The sequence below is a fragment of the Coturnix japonica genome, chromosome 20 (genome assembly GCF_001577835.2).
Source record: "Coturnix japonica isolate 7356 chromosome 20, Coturnix japonica 2.1, whole genome shotgun sequence".
NCBI classification, from domain to species: domain Eukaryota; kingdom Metazoa; phylum Chordata; class Aves; order Galliformes; family Phasianidae; genus Coturnix; species Coturnix japonica.
Window position 1 is genome coordinate 8,957,021 of NC_029535.1, and position 14,202 is coordinate 8,971,222.

The 14,202-nt window shown below is 49.2% G+C and overlaps 2 protein-coding genes across 4 annotated transcripts; one reads left to right on the forward strand and one right to left on the reverse strand.

Moving 5' to 3' along the window:
• Nucleotides 1–2,493: 2,493 nt before the first annotated feature.
• PDRG1 (p53 and DNA damage regulated 1) lies at nucleotides 2,494–4,001 on the forward strand. Its single transcript, XM_015882029.1, has 5 exons — nucleotides 2,494–2,651; nucleotides 2,727–2,802; nucleotides 2,880–2,954; nucleotides 3,119–3,199; nucleotides 3,591–4,001. The coding sequence occupies exons 1-5, from the start codon at nucleotides 2,568–2,570 to the stop codon at nucleotides 3,671–3,673; spliced, it is 399 nt and encodes a 132-aa protein (XP_015737515.1). The 5' UTR covers nucleotides 2,494–2,567; the 3' UTR covers nucleotides 3,674–4,001.
• Nucleotides 4,002–4,228: 227 nt separating this feature from the next.
• Nucleotides 4,229–14,202, reverse strand: TTLL9 (tubulin tyrosine ligase like 9). 3 transcript variants are annotated; one of them, XM_015882027.2, is made up of 13 exons: nucleotides 14,107–14,202; nucleotides 13,807–14,021; nucleotides 13,368–13,479; nucleotides 12,223–12,408; nucleotides 10,727–10,795; nucleotides 10,030–10,120; nucleotides 9,704–9,744; nucleotides 9,531–9,618; nucleotides 8,673–8,731; nucleotides 7,657–7,853; nucleotides 6,039–6,152; nucleotides 5,441–5,562; nucleotides 4,229–5,092 (listed from the first exon to the last, which is right to left on the reverse strand). In XM_015882027.2, exons 1-13 carry the CDS (start codon nucleotides 14,119–14,121, stop codon nucleotides 5,022–5,024), a joined length of 1,380 nt encoding a protein of 459 aa, XP_015737513.1. In that variant the 5' UTR covers nucleotides 14,122–14,202; the 3' UTR covers nucleotides 4,229–5,021. The 3 variants fall into 3 exon arrangements, with proteins under 3 accessions (XP_015737513.1, XP_015737512.1, XP_032304447.1); XM_015882026.2 differs by lacking the exon at nucleotides 4,229–5,092 and having other exon boundaries at nucleotides 5,131–5,562; XM_032448556.1 differs by lacking the exons at nucleotides 4,229–5,092; nucleotides 10,727–10,795 and having other exon boundaries at nucleotides 5,131–5,562.

The window sequence follows — 14,202 nt, forward strand, 5'->3', positions numbered from 1 at the left end:
TGTGAGGTGGAGACGCAGAGACATAGGGACACAGAGACACAGACACATGGGGACATAGGGATCACGAGGACTCAAGGACATTGGGACACGGGGACATAGGCCACCACGCTCCCACCCAAGGCAGCCAAGGAGGGAAGAAGGCAGCTGCTGGGGCTGCTTCCCCCAGCACCTGGAGCCCACTGGGCTGAGACCAAGCCCAGCCATGGGGAAATCCTCTGAGGAGCCTCATAACCCGGCCATACGCCAAGGTCTGTGTATGGACCTGGCTCTCCCCCTCCACGTCTCCATTTGCTGCCCATCAGTGTTCAGATGCAGCGTGTCCTGAGCATCCCTTGTCGTTGGGTACAGGGAGCACGGAGCCAGCATCCCCAGCAGTGCTTAGAGACCCACAGAGGAGGGAAAGGGGCTCTTTGCTTCTTTGCAGGGTGTCTCCAGGGAGAATGATAGCATGGAGGCAGCTGTCTCTTTACAGCAGCCTCAGCCTCTCTCTGCTGGCTGTGTTTCAGCCTGCCAGGCTCACCCAAGCACGGCTGCTGCTGGAGGAGCCAAGCGCGTGGATGGAGCCTGGCCCACGGTACGCACACTGCAGCACGGAGTGAGGGGGAGTCTGTTTTATCCCAGGAAACGCAGCCAACTTTCCAACTCCGTCTCACATAGTGGCAAGGGAGGCTGGGGAGAGCCTGGGTTGCTGGTGCATAAAGCCCAGGGAATGTGCTGTGGGAGGAAGGCATTGGGCAGCCCAGGGGAGCAGAGGCTCCCTGTGATGTGCATGTATTAGTATGGGCAATGTGACTTAAATGTCACCTAACCTTGAGATGCTCCTGATAGATCCCCTCCACAAACACCCAGCTGGGGGATGGGATGCTGCCCACATCCCAGGAGGAAGGGAACAGAGCCTTGGCTGTGCAGAGGTGGGGGAAGTGCTGCTGGTGCAGAGGGGTCTGAGTGCTGAACATGGGAGTCCAGGCTGGTTCCATAACTCTCAGGTGATGGTGGACACAGCTCCAGGACAAAGGGAAAGGAGGGGGAGGAGGGATCCCCTCCTCCACAAACCCTGAAATGCTGCCTCCAAAGCGGAGCTGAACATCCAAAGCCTGCATGCGAGGTGACTGTGGTTTGATGTCTGATTTATCTTAACAGCAGACCCTGGCAATCACAGGGAAAGATGAGAAGGAAAAAAAACCCACCCCATAAACATCCCTGAAGCCTTCCTGTGCAGCTGTCAGCAGGCAGGCAGGGAGGGTTCTGAGCTGCATAAATGAAAGTGATTCAAGGAAGAAAGAAAAAGGAACGTGCTGAAACCCAGACCTTCCCTTTACGCCACAAAATACAGACAGATGCAAACCATCCCATAGCAGCGAGTGGATGACCACATGCTCTGTCTGCACAGACAGGTTCCCAGGAGGGCACATAAACATGCAATCAATCTGAACGAGCCTCCAGCCTTCAGGCTGAGTCCAGCTTCCAGGCAAGCAGCTTTCCTACGGCGCCGGGTCCAGGAGAAGGAAGGCTGTGATGATTTGCATCTGGCTCAGGGCCTGCTGTGGGAGAGGCCTGCAGAGCATGGCACCAGCAGCCATCGTTGCCTTGGGAATGTTTTCCAGGTGCCCAAAGCTTTGTGATGCCTCCTGCCACAGCTCAGCTGCAGCTCTCATGCAACCCTCTGTGTGGCCACGGTAAACCCACAGCCTTTATTTTGCTGTGAGCTGCTGAGTAGCACTGCCTGCTTCAGGGGTGGACATCAGGCTTCTCTCTGCTACTGCTATCACGTAGAATGTGATGGCTCGAGGTGGAAGGGACCTCAAGGATCATCGAGCTCCAAGTCCCCGCTAGGACGGGGTTGGATGCAGACGGGCAGTGCTCATTTCCACCACTTCACTGGGCACCTTCTTCTTTCAGCACACTCTGCCACAGACCGAGATCTCTCCCGTTAACTGTCACAAACGACTTTACGAGATTAAGGCCGGTAATCTTCCGATCTGCTTAATCTTCCTCTGGGGATTATTTGCGCACCAAGAGCTTCGCTCCTGGCAGCCACAGAACCACAGAACACCCCAGGATGGAAGCAATGACTGAACCCAACCCTCAGCTCCACCAGGGGAGCCCTGAAATCTCACCCCGTGTTTCAGAGCCGCCCCACAGCACTGCCCGGCCGATTCACATACAGAACCACAGAATGAGCCGGGTTGGAAGGGACCTCAAGGATCATGTAGTTCCAACCCCCCTGCCTGGCAGGGCCACCAAACATACACCTTTACTACATCAGGTTGCCCATGGCCCCGTCCAACCTGGCCTTGAACACCTCCAAGGACGGGGCATCCACAACCTCCCTGGGCAGCCTGTTCCAGGCCCTAACCACTCTCCTAGTGAAGAACTTCCCCCTAACATCCAACCTAAATCTTCCCTCTTTTAACTCAAAACCATTTCCCCGTGTCCTGCTATTGTCAGCAATTGACACTGCAATTCCCGCAGTGTCCACACGGGGGCGCTCTACGCGGAACTCCGGATCGCGGCCGCTGCTGCCGCCCGGCGGGGAGCGGGGATGGGACGGGGCGGAGCGGCCCGACATGGCGCGGGACCCAGCGTTTGTGCTGCGCTACCTGGCCGAGGTGGAGGAGCTGGCCGAGGACGTGCTGGCCGCACGGCAGCAGGTGAGACCCGACCCGGTTCGGCCCGACAACCCCCGACCCCCCCCTTTATCCCCATCCCCTCCCGTCTCTTTGCAGATCGTCGATCTGGACGTGAAGCGGAACCGGAACCGCGAGGCGCTGCGGGCGCTGCTTAAAGACCCGGAGCCGGACGGTGAGTCCCGGAGCTCGGCCGGGATCGGGGCGGTGTGTGCGGGGCACAGCGCTGAGCACGGCTGGTCCTCACTGCAGGGAAAGCCATGGTGTGCTTCGGGAGCACCTTCATCGAGCTGCACAAGGCCAAGGCCAAGGAGATGCTGCAGAGCGGTACGGAGGGATCTGCTCACCCCGAGGAGCTCGGAGCTAAAACAGAGCAATGCTGCCATCCTGCCCTGCTCACACAGCCCGGCAGGGTCTCTGTTGGTCCCTTGTTCAACCCCAGTCCCCATGTCATGGGTTAACCCCCCTTATTCTTGCCCTGCTATTTTCAGATCAGGAACAGCTGGATGAGGAGATAAACAACCTCCGGAAAGAGCTGCGTGTGAAGGTCAACCGTCTCTTTGAAGCTCAAGGTAAAACACTCCTGGTCTTGAACCCCAACAGCAAAGGTCTGGCTGCAGATGCTGGGGAGAAGTCAATGTGTGAGTGCTGCCGGGGCTGCTCCTCCTCTCACTCTGTCATTCCCTCCCTACCCTGGTAAAGCTGTCAGCCAGCAGCGTGCTGGATACACACAGCAACGACCAGGGTGGATAGTAGGAACAATTGGTTCTCCATCACCATCCCTGCAGGCATCCCAGCACCGCAGGGATGTGGCACTGAGGGATGTGGGCAGGGTTGGGTTTCATGATCTCAGGGCTCTTTTCCAACCTTCACGATGCTGAGAGCCATCATTGCTGCGTGGTTTCACATGGAATGCTTCATGTGTCTTATAGCAAAACCCCAACGTTCTGCACATCCCTACAGGTAAACCTGAGCTGAAGGGATTTAACCTGAACCCCATGAGTGCAGAGGAAATGAAACTGATCAATCGCATCCTGGAAGGTTGAGACAGCCCTGCCACCACCACAACCGTGTGCAAGCACTGCTCAGCCTGCGGTGGTCGGGTATCACTCACAGCATTTGCACTGCATCAGACACAGCCTGTAGGATTTCCAGCTCTCCTGCATTGCTGGAGCCTCTCCTAAAGAACCTGGTGGGCACAGGGAAGGATACAGCTCCTCAGCTGTAATTCTGGCTGTAAACTCTCCCCACTCCTTGCTGCCGGTGGCAGAGCAGTGCTGAGGCAACTGCTGGAACAGTGGCTTATTCACAGCCTCTGACAAACACCCGCCTGCAAGGGGGATTATTAAAACCAGCACTGTGGGGCATTCCTAACTCTGTGTGTGTGTGTTTGTTGTTGGGTTTGTTATGTGAGAGCTTCTGTAGTTTGGCTGCAGAGCGAGTTCACTGCAGTGTCAGGAACAGAAGTAGGAGGAATTGTAAATGTACAGCGTGCCCAGAGTATAGAAGAGCTGTGTGTGCCTGTGGTATTAAAATGAAATGAAACCCGTGCATCTGAAACACGTCAGGAATCTCCTGAGAGATGCGTAGGGAGGAACAGAAGGCAGCAGCGTGTTTGTCTCAATGGGAAAACACAGGCTGCTGTCAAGGTGGGAGCCAAGAGAATACAGAAAAATAAGGCTCTCAAAACAGGATGAAAGAATAAAATGGACACATATTAGCAAAAACTGCAGCTTGAACAGGCTGGATTTGGCCTGTAGCAATGGGATAACTGATTTAAGTCATAATAGTTTTGGCAGAGGTCATAAAATCAGCTCTGGCTCTCCAGGTAGCTCATCTGCTCTCCACTTCAGGCTTAAGTTAGAGATGCACAGACTGAAAGTAATGTTAACTTAGTATCTGAGGCACCTTACATCTGTTCTGGAAGTGAATGGCAGTACAGTGCCAAGCACCCGTGTTATAACTGCACTCTTACATAACCTGCATAGTACAGCCAGGAAATGTGTCTAACGTGTGATGGCAAGGTTATTTTTACAGTATCGTGGCAACAGGTTTTATGATCTGACATGTTTCCATAGTAGTAGCAGCAGAAGGATTAGGTGTCTGCCTTCCCCAAAAGCTTCGCTTTGCTGCTCAGAATGTGTTCAGCTGCTTTACTCTCTCTATGCAGAATGCAGGTGGTCAGCCAGCATCACCTGCAAGTACCTTGTCAGGCACCGTAAGATACTTCATTCAATCCTGTCGCTACTTCCCAGCTGAGGGAAGCCTTCAGAAACAAGGTCAGCTACCTTGGGCTGAGACAGAGTGAAACGTGAACTGCCACTACACAATAGGAGGAAGAGAGACTATGAACTTTATGTACAATAATCTCCCAACCCAAGCTTGAGATCAGCCTTACGCTGTCTGCTGCGCAGGAAGATCCCCAAAAAGCTCTTTCAGTTGTTTCTTCCTGTCGTTGAAGCAGCCTGCAATGAAAGCATTAATAGAGGAGGTGCACAGGACCTCACTTTACACCTTTCACGAGCACAAAGGGCAGCTGCCCACTTCCAATTGAAGTTGTTTTATTTACGAACTACAGCCAGCAATGACTGCAGGTATACTAAGCTAAGTACTACCAGATAAACTCCAGACACATTAGCCTCTCAGAGATATGACTTCAGAATCCAAGCACTGCTTCAATAGTGCTTCATTATGGACTCTTACAAGAGTCAGTGTTCCCTGTTCTCTTGTTCTTGAGTGAAAGGGGTGTGCTGTCCTCGTGTTGAGGAAAGGATGTGAGCAGGGCACCACACCAGCACTCGGTGAGTACATACCTAAGTGTGTGTTGGCCACGAAGTTTCCATTCACCAAAGCACCCAGGTTTCCTCCTCTGCTGACTGGCCCATCATTCCATATCAGGTCAAAGCCACCAACACGCTTCTCCTTCCCAGTCAGCCTACAACATACATCAAATACAAGTATTGAAGTACCAGAATAATGACAATTATCTACCTGTGCACAGGAATAAACTCCTGGTCAGAGACAAAGCTAAACAGCTGAAAGCAGCGGGCATCTTCCTACTATAAATATCCAAGGTTAACGCAGTCGTAAAGTCAATTGATGCAAGACTAGCTGCTTGGAACAGAGCACTCCAGAAGCAATAGGTGTGGGAGGCACAGTGCAGAAGGAGCCCTGAAGCAATTCTTGCATAAGTCCCAGCTCTAACACTGACTCCATTCCTCTCACAGCACTATGCTGGTTTGTTTTCTCCACTCTAAAGTAGGGGTACACCTTGCTTTGCCCAGTTCTTGGAAATTCTTTATTTAACAGCTATAAAGCTCAGCACCTTCCAATCAGTTGCCAAGACAGAGAAGCACAGAATGCATAAACAGTAATAAAAACCTTTAGAGAGTAATAAGCATCTTTGCCCACCTGCCCTCCATGTCCACAACATGAAGCGTGTCTTCAAGCAGGTTATACTTGAGTTCATAGTCTTCCTGGCTACTGGCAATAAGGGAAGGTGATGAATTTACCTCCAGAAGCCAGCTGAGGAGACATGACAGTAAGTTAGGGAGAAACAGGAGGTTTTACCAAGGGCTCATCTAACAGAAACATCCGTCCACAAAAACATGACAGTGCCAGCAGGCACGAGTAAGCGTGAAGCAATAGGAAATCTAACCCCAAATCTCTTTCCCGCACACTGAGCCAAAGAACATTCTGAGCTTATTGCAAAGTTTCTATTCCTGTTCTCAATGGTAATAAAGAAAAAGAATCCCTCCAGCATCCAGAAAGACGTGCAAGTTAAAACCAAAGTCTAGAGAAAGCAGTAAAACATCGAGGATAAATCACAGAAAAAGCACTAACCCATTTTTGGTGTAGGAATGCAAAAGCATCCTAGGAAGTTTGATAGCACAGCAGTATTCCAATGGCTCTCCTACGAGAGCTGCATAAATGAGGCAAGCAGCAGGAGTGGTATCTAAGCTCTGCAATGATATCAATGACTTTCAATCCAATCCACTACTTGGATCTGTTTCCTAACCAACTCAAGTCACTGCAGCTCCTTATGTGCAGGCTACCTACACAATACCTTGGTCTGATCCGGGACCAGAGCTGAGCTGTGTTTATTTGCCCATGTGAAGTAAAGCTGTCCCAAGTGACACCACATGAAATGAGACCGATGCTGACAAGACGTGAGGCTGTCACAGGTATCCCAGCTACAAAGAGCATCATCAGCATAAATCCTATCTCAGGGATGTTTCCCTACCTATAGTACTACTTGCACTTGACGTAATTAAGGCTGAAAGAAGAATCCAGCTTGTCATTTCTGAAGCACTACCGGCCGTTTCTATTTCTCTCAACTGACACAATGACAAGTCAGTCGCACTTTCGGGTTCCTGCTGTTGCAACACTTGGGTTGCACATTGTAGCAGATAAAAAGTGAAGGATTTCAGCTGAACTTTGAGTGACTCAGACTGTTAGAAGAGCTGTATTGAAGAATAATCTAAGTAGAGTCAGATTATGTTTTAAAGTTTTGGGGTTCTGTTGTTTTAGTTTCTTTTAAACATACTCGATTCCTGTACAGCTTCTTCCTCCACAATTAACAGAAGGTGCCTCTTGCCATTGGGGCCCCTCTTTTAACCATTGCAACACAGACATGGGATATGTTTTCGTGCCAGCAGCCTCACAGTGGTGGCTGGACATCTATTATCACTGCTGGGACACTGCTGCAATATACATAAGTGGGAGAAGACATGCTAGCAACCCTCCCATTTCTCATAACTGCTGTGATACATTGATGTTTGCAAGGGAACTTATTACAGAAACAACCAAAATAGCAGGTTTTCACAACACAGCACAGGAGATTTAACAACTTGACGTGGTGCTCAGCTTCCTAGGTATAAAAGCTCCCTGTTTCACTTGCAGTTCCTGGTCTGGGTCACTTGCAGCCAACTACCTTCAGGATGCAGAAGTGTCCAAGGTGTCCCCACCACCCCAGGGAAAGCAGCTGGCCTGACACTATAATCCCTTTTACATCCATTAACACCCTTACGGTTTCAGGTTCTGATCGATCAAGATGTCGTAGCCGTAAAGCTCAAAGCAGCGTTTGTCACTGATGATCATTTTCCGAACACTCTGGAGGCTCTTGATGAAAATGTTATCCATATCCGCAAAGAGAACTTCCATCAGTCCTGTTCCATGTTTGGCAGTCAAGTACTGTCTGAGCTGCTGAATCATCCACTTGCAGCCCTGAGAGATCCAAATACAGTTACATTAAGCTGCTCCCAACAGATGACCACACATTTCATCTGTGTGATTTTTTTTTTTCAGTCACTCTATAGTCTCTATAGCCAAGCAAAAACTCTCAGGAAAAACCCAGAGACCAGAAGGTAAGGGCTACCAACTCCACAGTGGAATTAAGCAATTCAAGATTGGTTATTTTATCTACAAAGAAGAGAGAGGAGGAGTTTAAAAACAGCCCCCAGGTCCCAATCAGGAATTCTTAGAGAGCAAATCACCCTCCTTTCCATATAGATGGAATTTATAAAAGGGAACAGCCTATAAAATGGGAAGTTCAATGCAATCCCCTACTACCCTCAAATGCTGACTTTCATTGTGGATCTACCAGGAACCTGATATCTCATTTAAGATTATTTTCTCCCTCTTTCAGCAGCCACCTTTTCTAACAGGAAGCTCAATAGTGACAGTTGTGTGTAGCAGTGGTAACCTCGTTGTAACACTAAGGCCTTAGAAGTGAAGGACTAAGCTTTAAGATGCTGCAGCTAAGTGCCTAAGCAGAAAGCTTGTAGAATTTAAGTCACAAACATCAGCCTTATTGATGAGCAGACAGCTGCAACACAACAGTTAAAGCAGAACGCTCACCCAACCTCTCTCCTATCAATTAAATCACATTTACAGGTGTCTGGAGACAACAGCAAATTTAAGTGGCTGCAGTACATGTCCACAGCATGGCAGCTGGCACGATGAGGTCAGCTTGCTCCTGTCTGCCAGACAAGCCCCACTGGCAGGTGCTGGGGGAGCATCCTGCAGGCACTGCTACTCACTCACCTTCTCAGGATCGTAATCAGGCGCAGTCCTTTGCACTGCCACATTGGTGAGATGAACATCTGGCATGAAGTAGAGATAAGGATCAAAGCCAGACAGACACTGAGCAAGTAAATACTGAATTCTTACTCTAAACCAACCACCTTTGACTCAGTCCCAATTAATTACCTCCTCTGTAATCAGAGGCTTCAGCCACCTGAGCTTATATATAGCACTGCTATGAAGAAGAGGCCACCCTGAACTAGCAGTATACTCCACGGTTGGCATGAAGCTCTTCACATAAGCACACCTCCAGACCCCAGTGCACCCCCACCCCATAACAGCTGCTGCACCTCTGGGAAGGCCTTTGATTGTTCAGAGCAAGCATGAACTCTGCTGAACTTTCACTGAGAAAAGTGATGGATTTTCCTGTCTCCTAAGCCATCAAATTAAGGTAGGATACCATTTGGGAAGATGTGTTAATCAAATAAAAGCTATCAAACTTGATACAGTAAGAAGCGTGATGCATAGGAAATCAAATAGTTCTGTCCCATGAATCACTTTGTCCTTATGTGTGCTGAGGCTAAGGAAGAAGAAAGGCTGCCAGAATTCAACCGCTAACAATAAAACCAGGACTGACATTTCAGCATGGGTCCAGCTGATTTGTCCAACTGACATTTCCAGTGATCTGGTGACACCGGTCTGACAATGAGAAAAGACAGAAGAGAGAATGATAGCGGCAGCAACAGGACAGGAGAATCCTGTATATGTTTGCTGGAGTCACAAGTAATAAGATTTATCTGATACGTCTCATACTAAGCAGCAAAACTACACACCCCTAATGGTACCCCTCTTTATAGCTCACACAGACAGGTAGGATACAGTGATCATCTATACTGTTCAGAGTGAATCGCATACTAGAGAAGCGAGCAAATCCATCTCTGTACAACCAGGCCTTCAGTGGGCTGTACTGGGAGAAAAGGAAGAGAACAACTGAGAACTAAGACGAAAAAAAACCCCAACCAGTTCTGATATAAACAGCAGTTTGCACTTACAGATGTCACTAGAATATAAACTCTTAAGTCAAACTTTCGACCTACAAAGAACAGAAAAATATCATATAATCCACCTGCTGATACAGCTACCTTGTCTTAGATGCACTTAACATCAGTTTCTATCTAAATATACACACAGAAGGACTGAAATTCACATTTTTAGTCACTTTATCGGGGGTTTTGTGAACATTTATTTAAGATTAAAAACACCAGCAGGACAACTACACCAAGTCAGTGGCAATTCCTTTCTACCCAGTAAGAACACCATAGGTTAGGATGGCTTTCTCCCTACACTGGAAAAGCAAAGGCTTAAATGGGCATCTTACCTCCTATTAAGTATGGATTTTCAATGTATCGCTGAACGATGTAAGTCTGTACTTGTGTTTCATCCTTCTGCTCATTCGTGCGGACACCGTCCTGTGGGAGAACAAACATGCAGTTCATCCTTTCAAGGCTGTATATGGGAAAGATGGTGAAAAAACACATTTTTTTTCTGGAAGCCCTGTCTCCATTTCAGATGCCAGATCCCAGATAAAGCATGACAGCAAAGGGACCAGCACAACAGGAAGACGTTACAAAAGAGAAAGTGCTCACCTGCCTCTGAAGATCCAGGTTCACAACAGAAATTCCATATAAAGGAGGGATCTCCAACCAGAGATCCTTCCCCAGTGGCAGTGAGCCCTTAAATGAGGTCTAAGAGAGGTGCAGCCAGGCTCCACAGCTTCCTGTCTTACAGCTCAATTGCTTTCATCTGAGCTCCCAGGGCTGAATGGGTCCTTTCCCCAGGTGATCAATCAGTGATTCAGGCCATGACTCAACAGTTACCATACAAAAAGCATCCAACTATTGGGGGAGATGTGCAGGAAGGGACTTACAGTGAAGAGAGCAATAGTGAAGGAATATCACACAAGAATCAGCACAGGAAACCAGAATAACTCTTTGATGGAAAGAGAGGGATGAAAGTACAGAAGAAGAACTAAGAGTCTGTTGGGCATTCCCCAACCAGAACACAGCCATGCTCACCATTTTCCAGTCGAAGATATCCTTCAGTTTTCGGAACAGAAAAATCCCTTTACCTTGTGACCTGCTAACCTACAGCATGGAGAAGCCAAGTTACTTAGCGTTAGGATTTCCCACTGTCCCCCACAGTTTCAGCACAGAAGCCCTGCATAACCCGATTCATCATCTGTTTGCATGCAAGCACATTTATTTAATGTTATGAGGACAGGCAGAAAACGAAGGGATCTGATGAGAGCTCTCTAATGCTGAACACTCAGATTTACAAGTGTTAGGAGAATTCCTGGTGGAAAGGGCAGAGCAGGCAGACAGCCTACAGGAAAGTCCCACAGAGACGAATAAACAAACTCTGTCACATGCTTGCAGAAATATATCTAACACAACATATGTTGTTGGGAATTTTTTAAGTCACACTTAAATCTGTGTATGCTACAGAAGAACTTAATTGAACGGGGAAGTCATGAACGGTGTCAGAGAACTATAGCAAGCAAGAGCAGAACGATCCTGATATTTCTCAGAAGTGCCCTTACAATAAGGCCTGACTTGCAGCATAAGGCAAGTTGTTTTGCCCCAATCTTCTTGCCAGACCTTCTGCACAAGGCAACGCATCTGTCCTCTCACAAATGAGCATATTTTCAATTATATGCCATGGCTCAATACTCATGACGTTAAGAGACTTGAATCACCTTGTGGAATCAAAGCACTTCTCAGATTCACGTCGTATTGTTGTTGTTTCCTTTAGAAATCACAGTTCCTCCTTGGTTCCCAGGACACTGGTCAAATTGGAATAATGGTGAATGGAGCAATCCCATGTAGATACAGGCTTTGTGGGACAAATGTGATTCAGAGCACAAGGCTGCACTTCATGGTAGAACATGGAAAAGCTAACATTAACAAAATCCACCCCAGCTTGCACTCCAGGCTGCTCATGGAATCTTCAGTAATCTCTCAATATTCTCAGGATGAAAGTCCACTCAGTAAATTGGCTGGATTTACAAGGGCTGACATTTAACGTAGTGGGATTTCCTTGAAACCAAACAGATGTTTTCATAGCTCCATCTTTGGGGGCTGCTCTAGAACACTGCTTAACAACAAGCCCAATTAGACAGCTGCCCTGCACACACATGCGTTCTTGTACACCTGCAGCTGAACTGAAACATTTAAGAGCATAAACTTGGCCATAACCACACAGTGAGAATCCCTAGGAGCACAATCTGTTCTTCCACAGAAAAATCCAGTACTCTGTGCCCTCAGTACTGAATTAACTTGGGCTCTACAAATAAACTGAGCTGATTTTCAATTATTGAAATGAGCTGTAACACAAGAAGGAATTTCTGGGTAGGACATGTTGGCCAGGAAACCAGCCAGAAGCATTGTTGCTCCTAGCTACCCTGCTACATGCAGTTCTTCCTGTGGATTTCCTGCATGTTTTCCTCTCCTTCCACAGAATGAAGGCATCCATTCATCTTTGTCTCACTTGAGGTAAGCGATGGTGCACTTACCGGTTTCATGATCCAAGTGCTGCCAGGCTTCTTGCGAAATTCTTCCACAAACAAATTGTACTCTGAAGGCAATTCAAAGGTCTTTGGAAAAAAGTCACATCTTGCTGCCTCAAGCTTTCCTGCTTCTCTTTCTAACTGCTTCCGAAACCTCTTCAGGTTCCTTACTAAGTAGTTCTTCCGACTCAGCTGGGTAGAAAGAGAAACATAAGGTTAGGCTCAGCAGATGCTCGTGCAGACTGGCTTGCTTTCATTGGACTCAAGATGCTTCTGGTGATGTCTGGGGACCACCTGTACTACATCTTCTGCAAGGGAAAAAGTAAATAAACACTATTGAGTATTGAGTGAGTATTAAAGACCCACTATTGAGAACTGCTTTTGCTCTGTGGCAAATAAGACTTGATTTCAATTTTCTATTTAATCTCTGCACGAACACAGGGAAGCCAGAACAAAGCAGGTCTCACAACCCACATGTTACAGTTTCTAACATACCCCTTCAATGCAGACAGCACACTCATTTCCAGCACAGCTCTGTCCACAACTGCCCACACCAAAAGCTGCAGTCAGGTTCACAGGCACACTTAACTCAATCCGCTCCTGAGATTAATGCCTCTGTGGCACAACCAGCAGAGCTGGAAGTGTATGGGCTCTTGAACCGCTGCAGCTTGCAGATGAGTGTTGTAAACCACTGCCAGTCTCCATTTACACTAACACTGGTGAGCACAGATGAACTTTTGCCAGGCAAATGGTACACACATGCATCTGATCTAATGAACTGGATCTGCATGAGATCCTGCTTCGCTATGTCAGGAAATGCACCTTTACCTTTCAAGGGGAAGGTCTGGATGTTAACCAGACCCCCTAACATGGTTTTGTTATTTTCAAGAGTCACAGATTTGTTCAGTGTTTACCAGACTGGGAACACAGTGAAGCAAAGCATCGGGTTCCCAAGCAGAGCCCTTCCCAAGACAGGGGATGTTGACACATACTGATGGTTTATCAGAGCTGTAAGAAAGAGGCCAGTTTTCACAGTGGAAAACATTACCAGGTATTTCCACTCATAACTACATCCCATGGAAACTTACTGAGGGCTTAAAAACACCTCCCCAAACCCTCCTAGTTTCACTCCACCTTCGAGGGCTCCTTACCTCATAGTGATTTCGAAAGTGGCAAATGCGAACGTGCTCCTCCAAGTACACGTGGTCAAAAATCTCCCGAAGACAACTGACATCACACCAGAAGAAATCCCACTCCTCCTCGCTGGGGAGAAAGGGTCCGTGCAGAGAGCACAGCGCACGTTCACAGCACCAACACCACCTCCACCTGCAGCGCCGTGAAGCCTCTGCTCCCCTCCACAGCTCTCCATCCCCAAGCAGGGCTGTGGGATGCACTTCCCAATTTAAACGTGAGGTTAAAGCACACTTCCATGCCTGGCGTGGCTTATATGCTCTATGGACACAGTGGGGTGACACAGCTCTGGGACAGGCACGCAGCCCAGAGGCTCAACATCCCCCGGGATCCCCAGCTGCCCGTGCAGCCCGTCCAGGGATGGATGCAGGAGGAGGCCTAGCACAAAGCCACACTTACTTCCTCGCCTGCTTCCAGCCGGGCCGGCAGCGCAGCACGTCCAGGATGGGCCCGGAGAGGCCGCACTTGAAGCGAACGCGAGGACGGCCGAGGGGCGGAGGGAGGGGGAGCGGGGCGGCCCCACCGCGGGTAGCGCCGGCAGCGCGGCCCAGCTCGGCCCCTCCGTGCTCCGCCGGGCGCTGCTTTGTCCTCTGCGGGACGTGGGGAGCGGCGGCCTGCGGGGAGAGAGGAGAGGAGAAGCGGTGAGGAGAGCCGGGCCGCAGCACCGGCACAGCGCAGGGAAGGCCGGGCCGTGCTCACCGCCGGCTCCGCCATGCTGCGGGCCCAGCAGGCCGCGCCGTGTCCACGGCAACGGCGGCGCAGCGCCCCGGGCCTGCTGCCCCTCGGGCCTAAAGG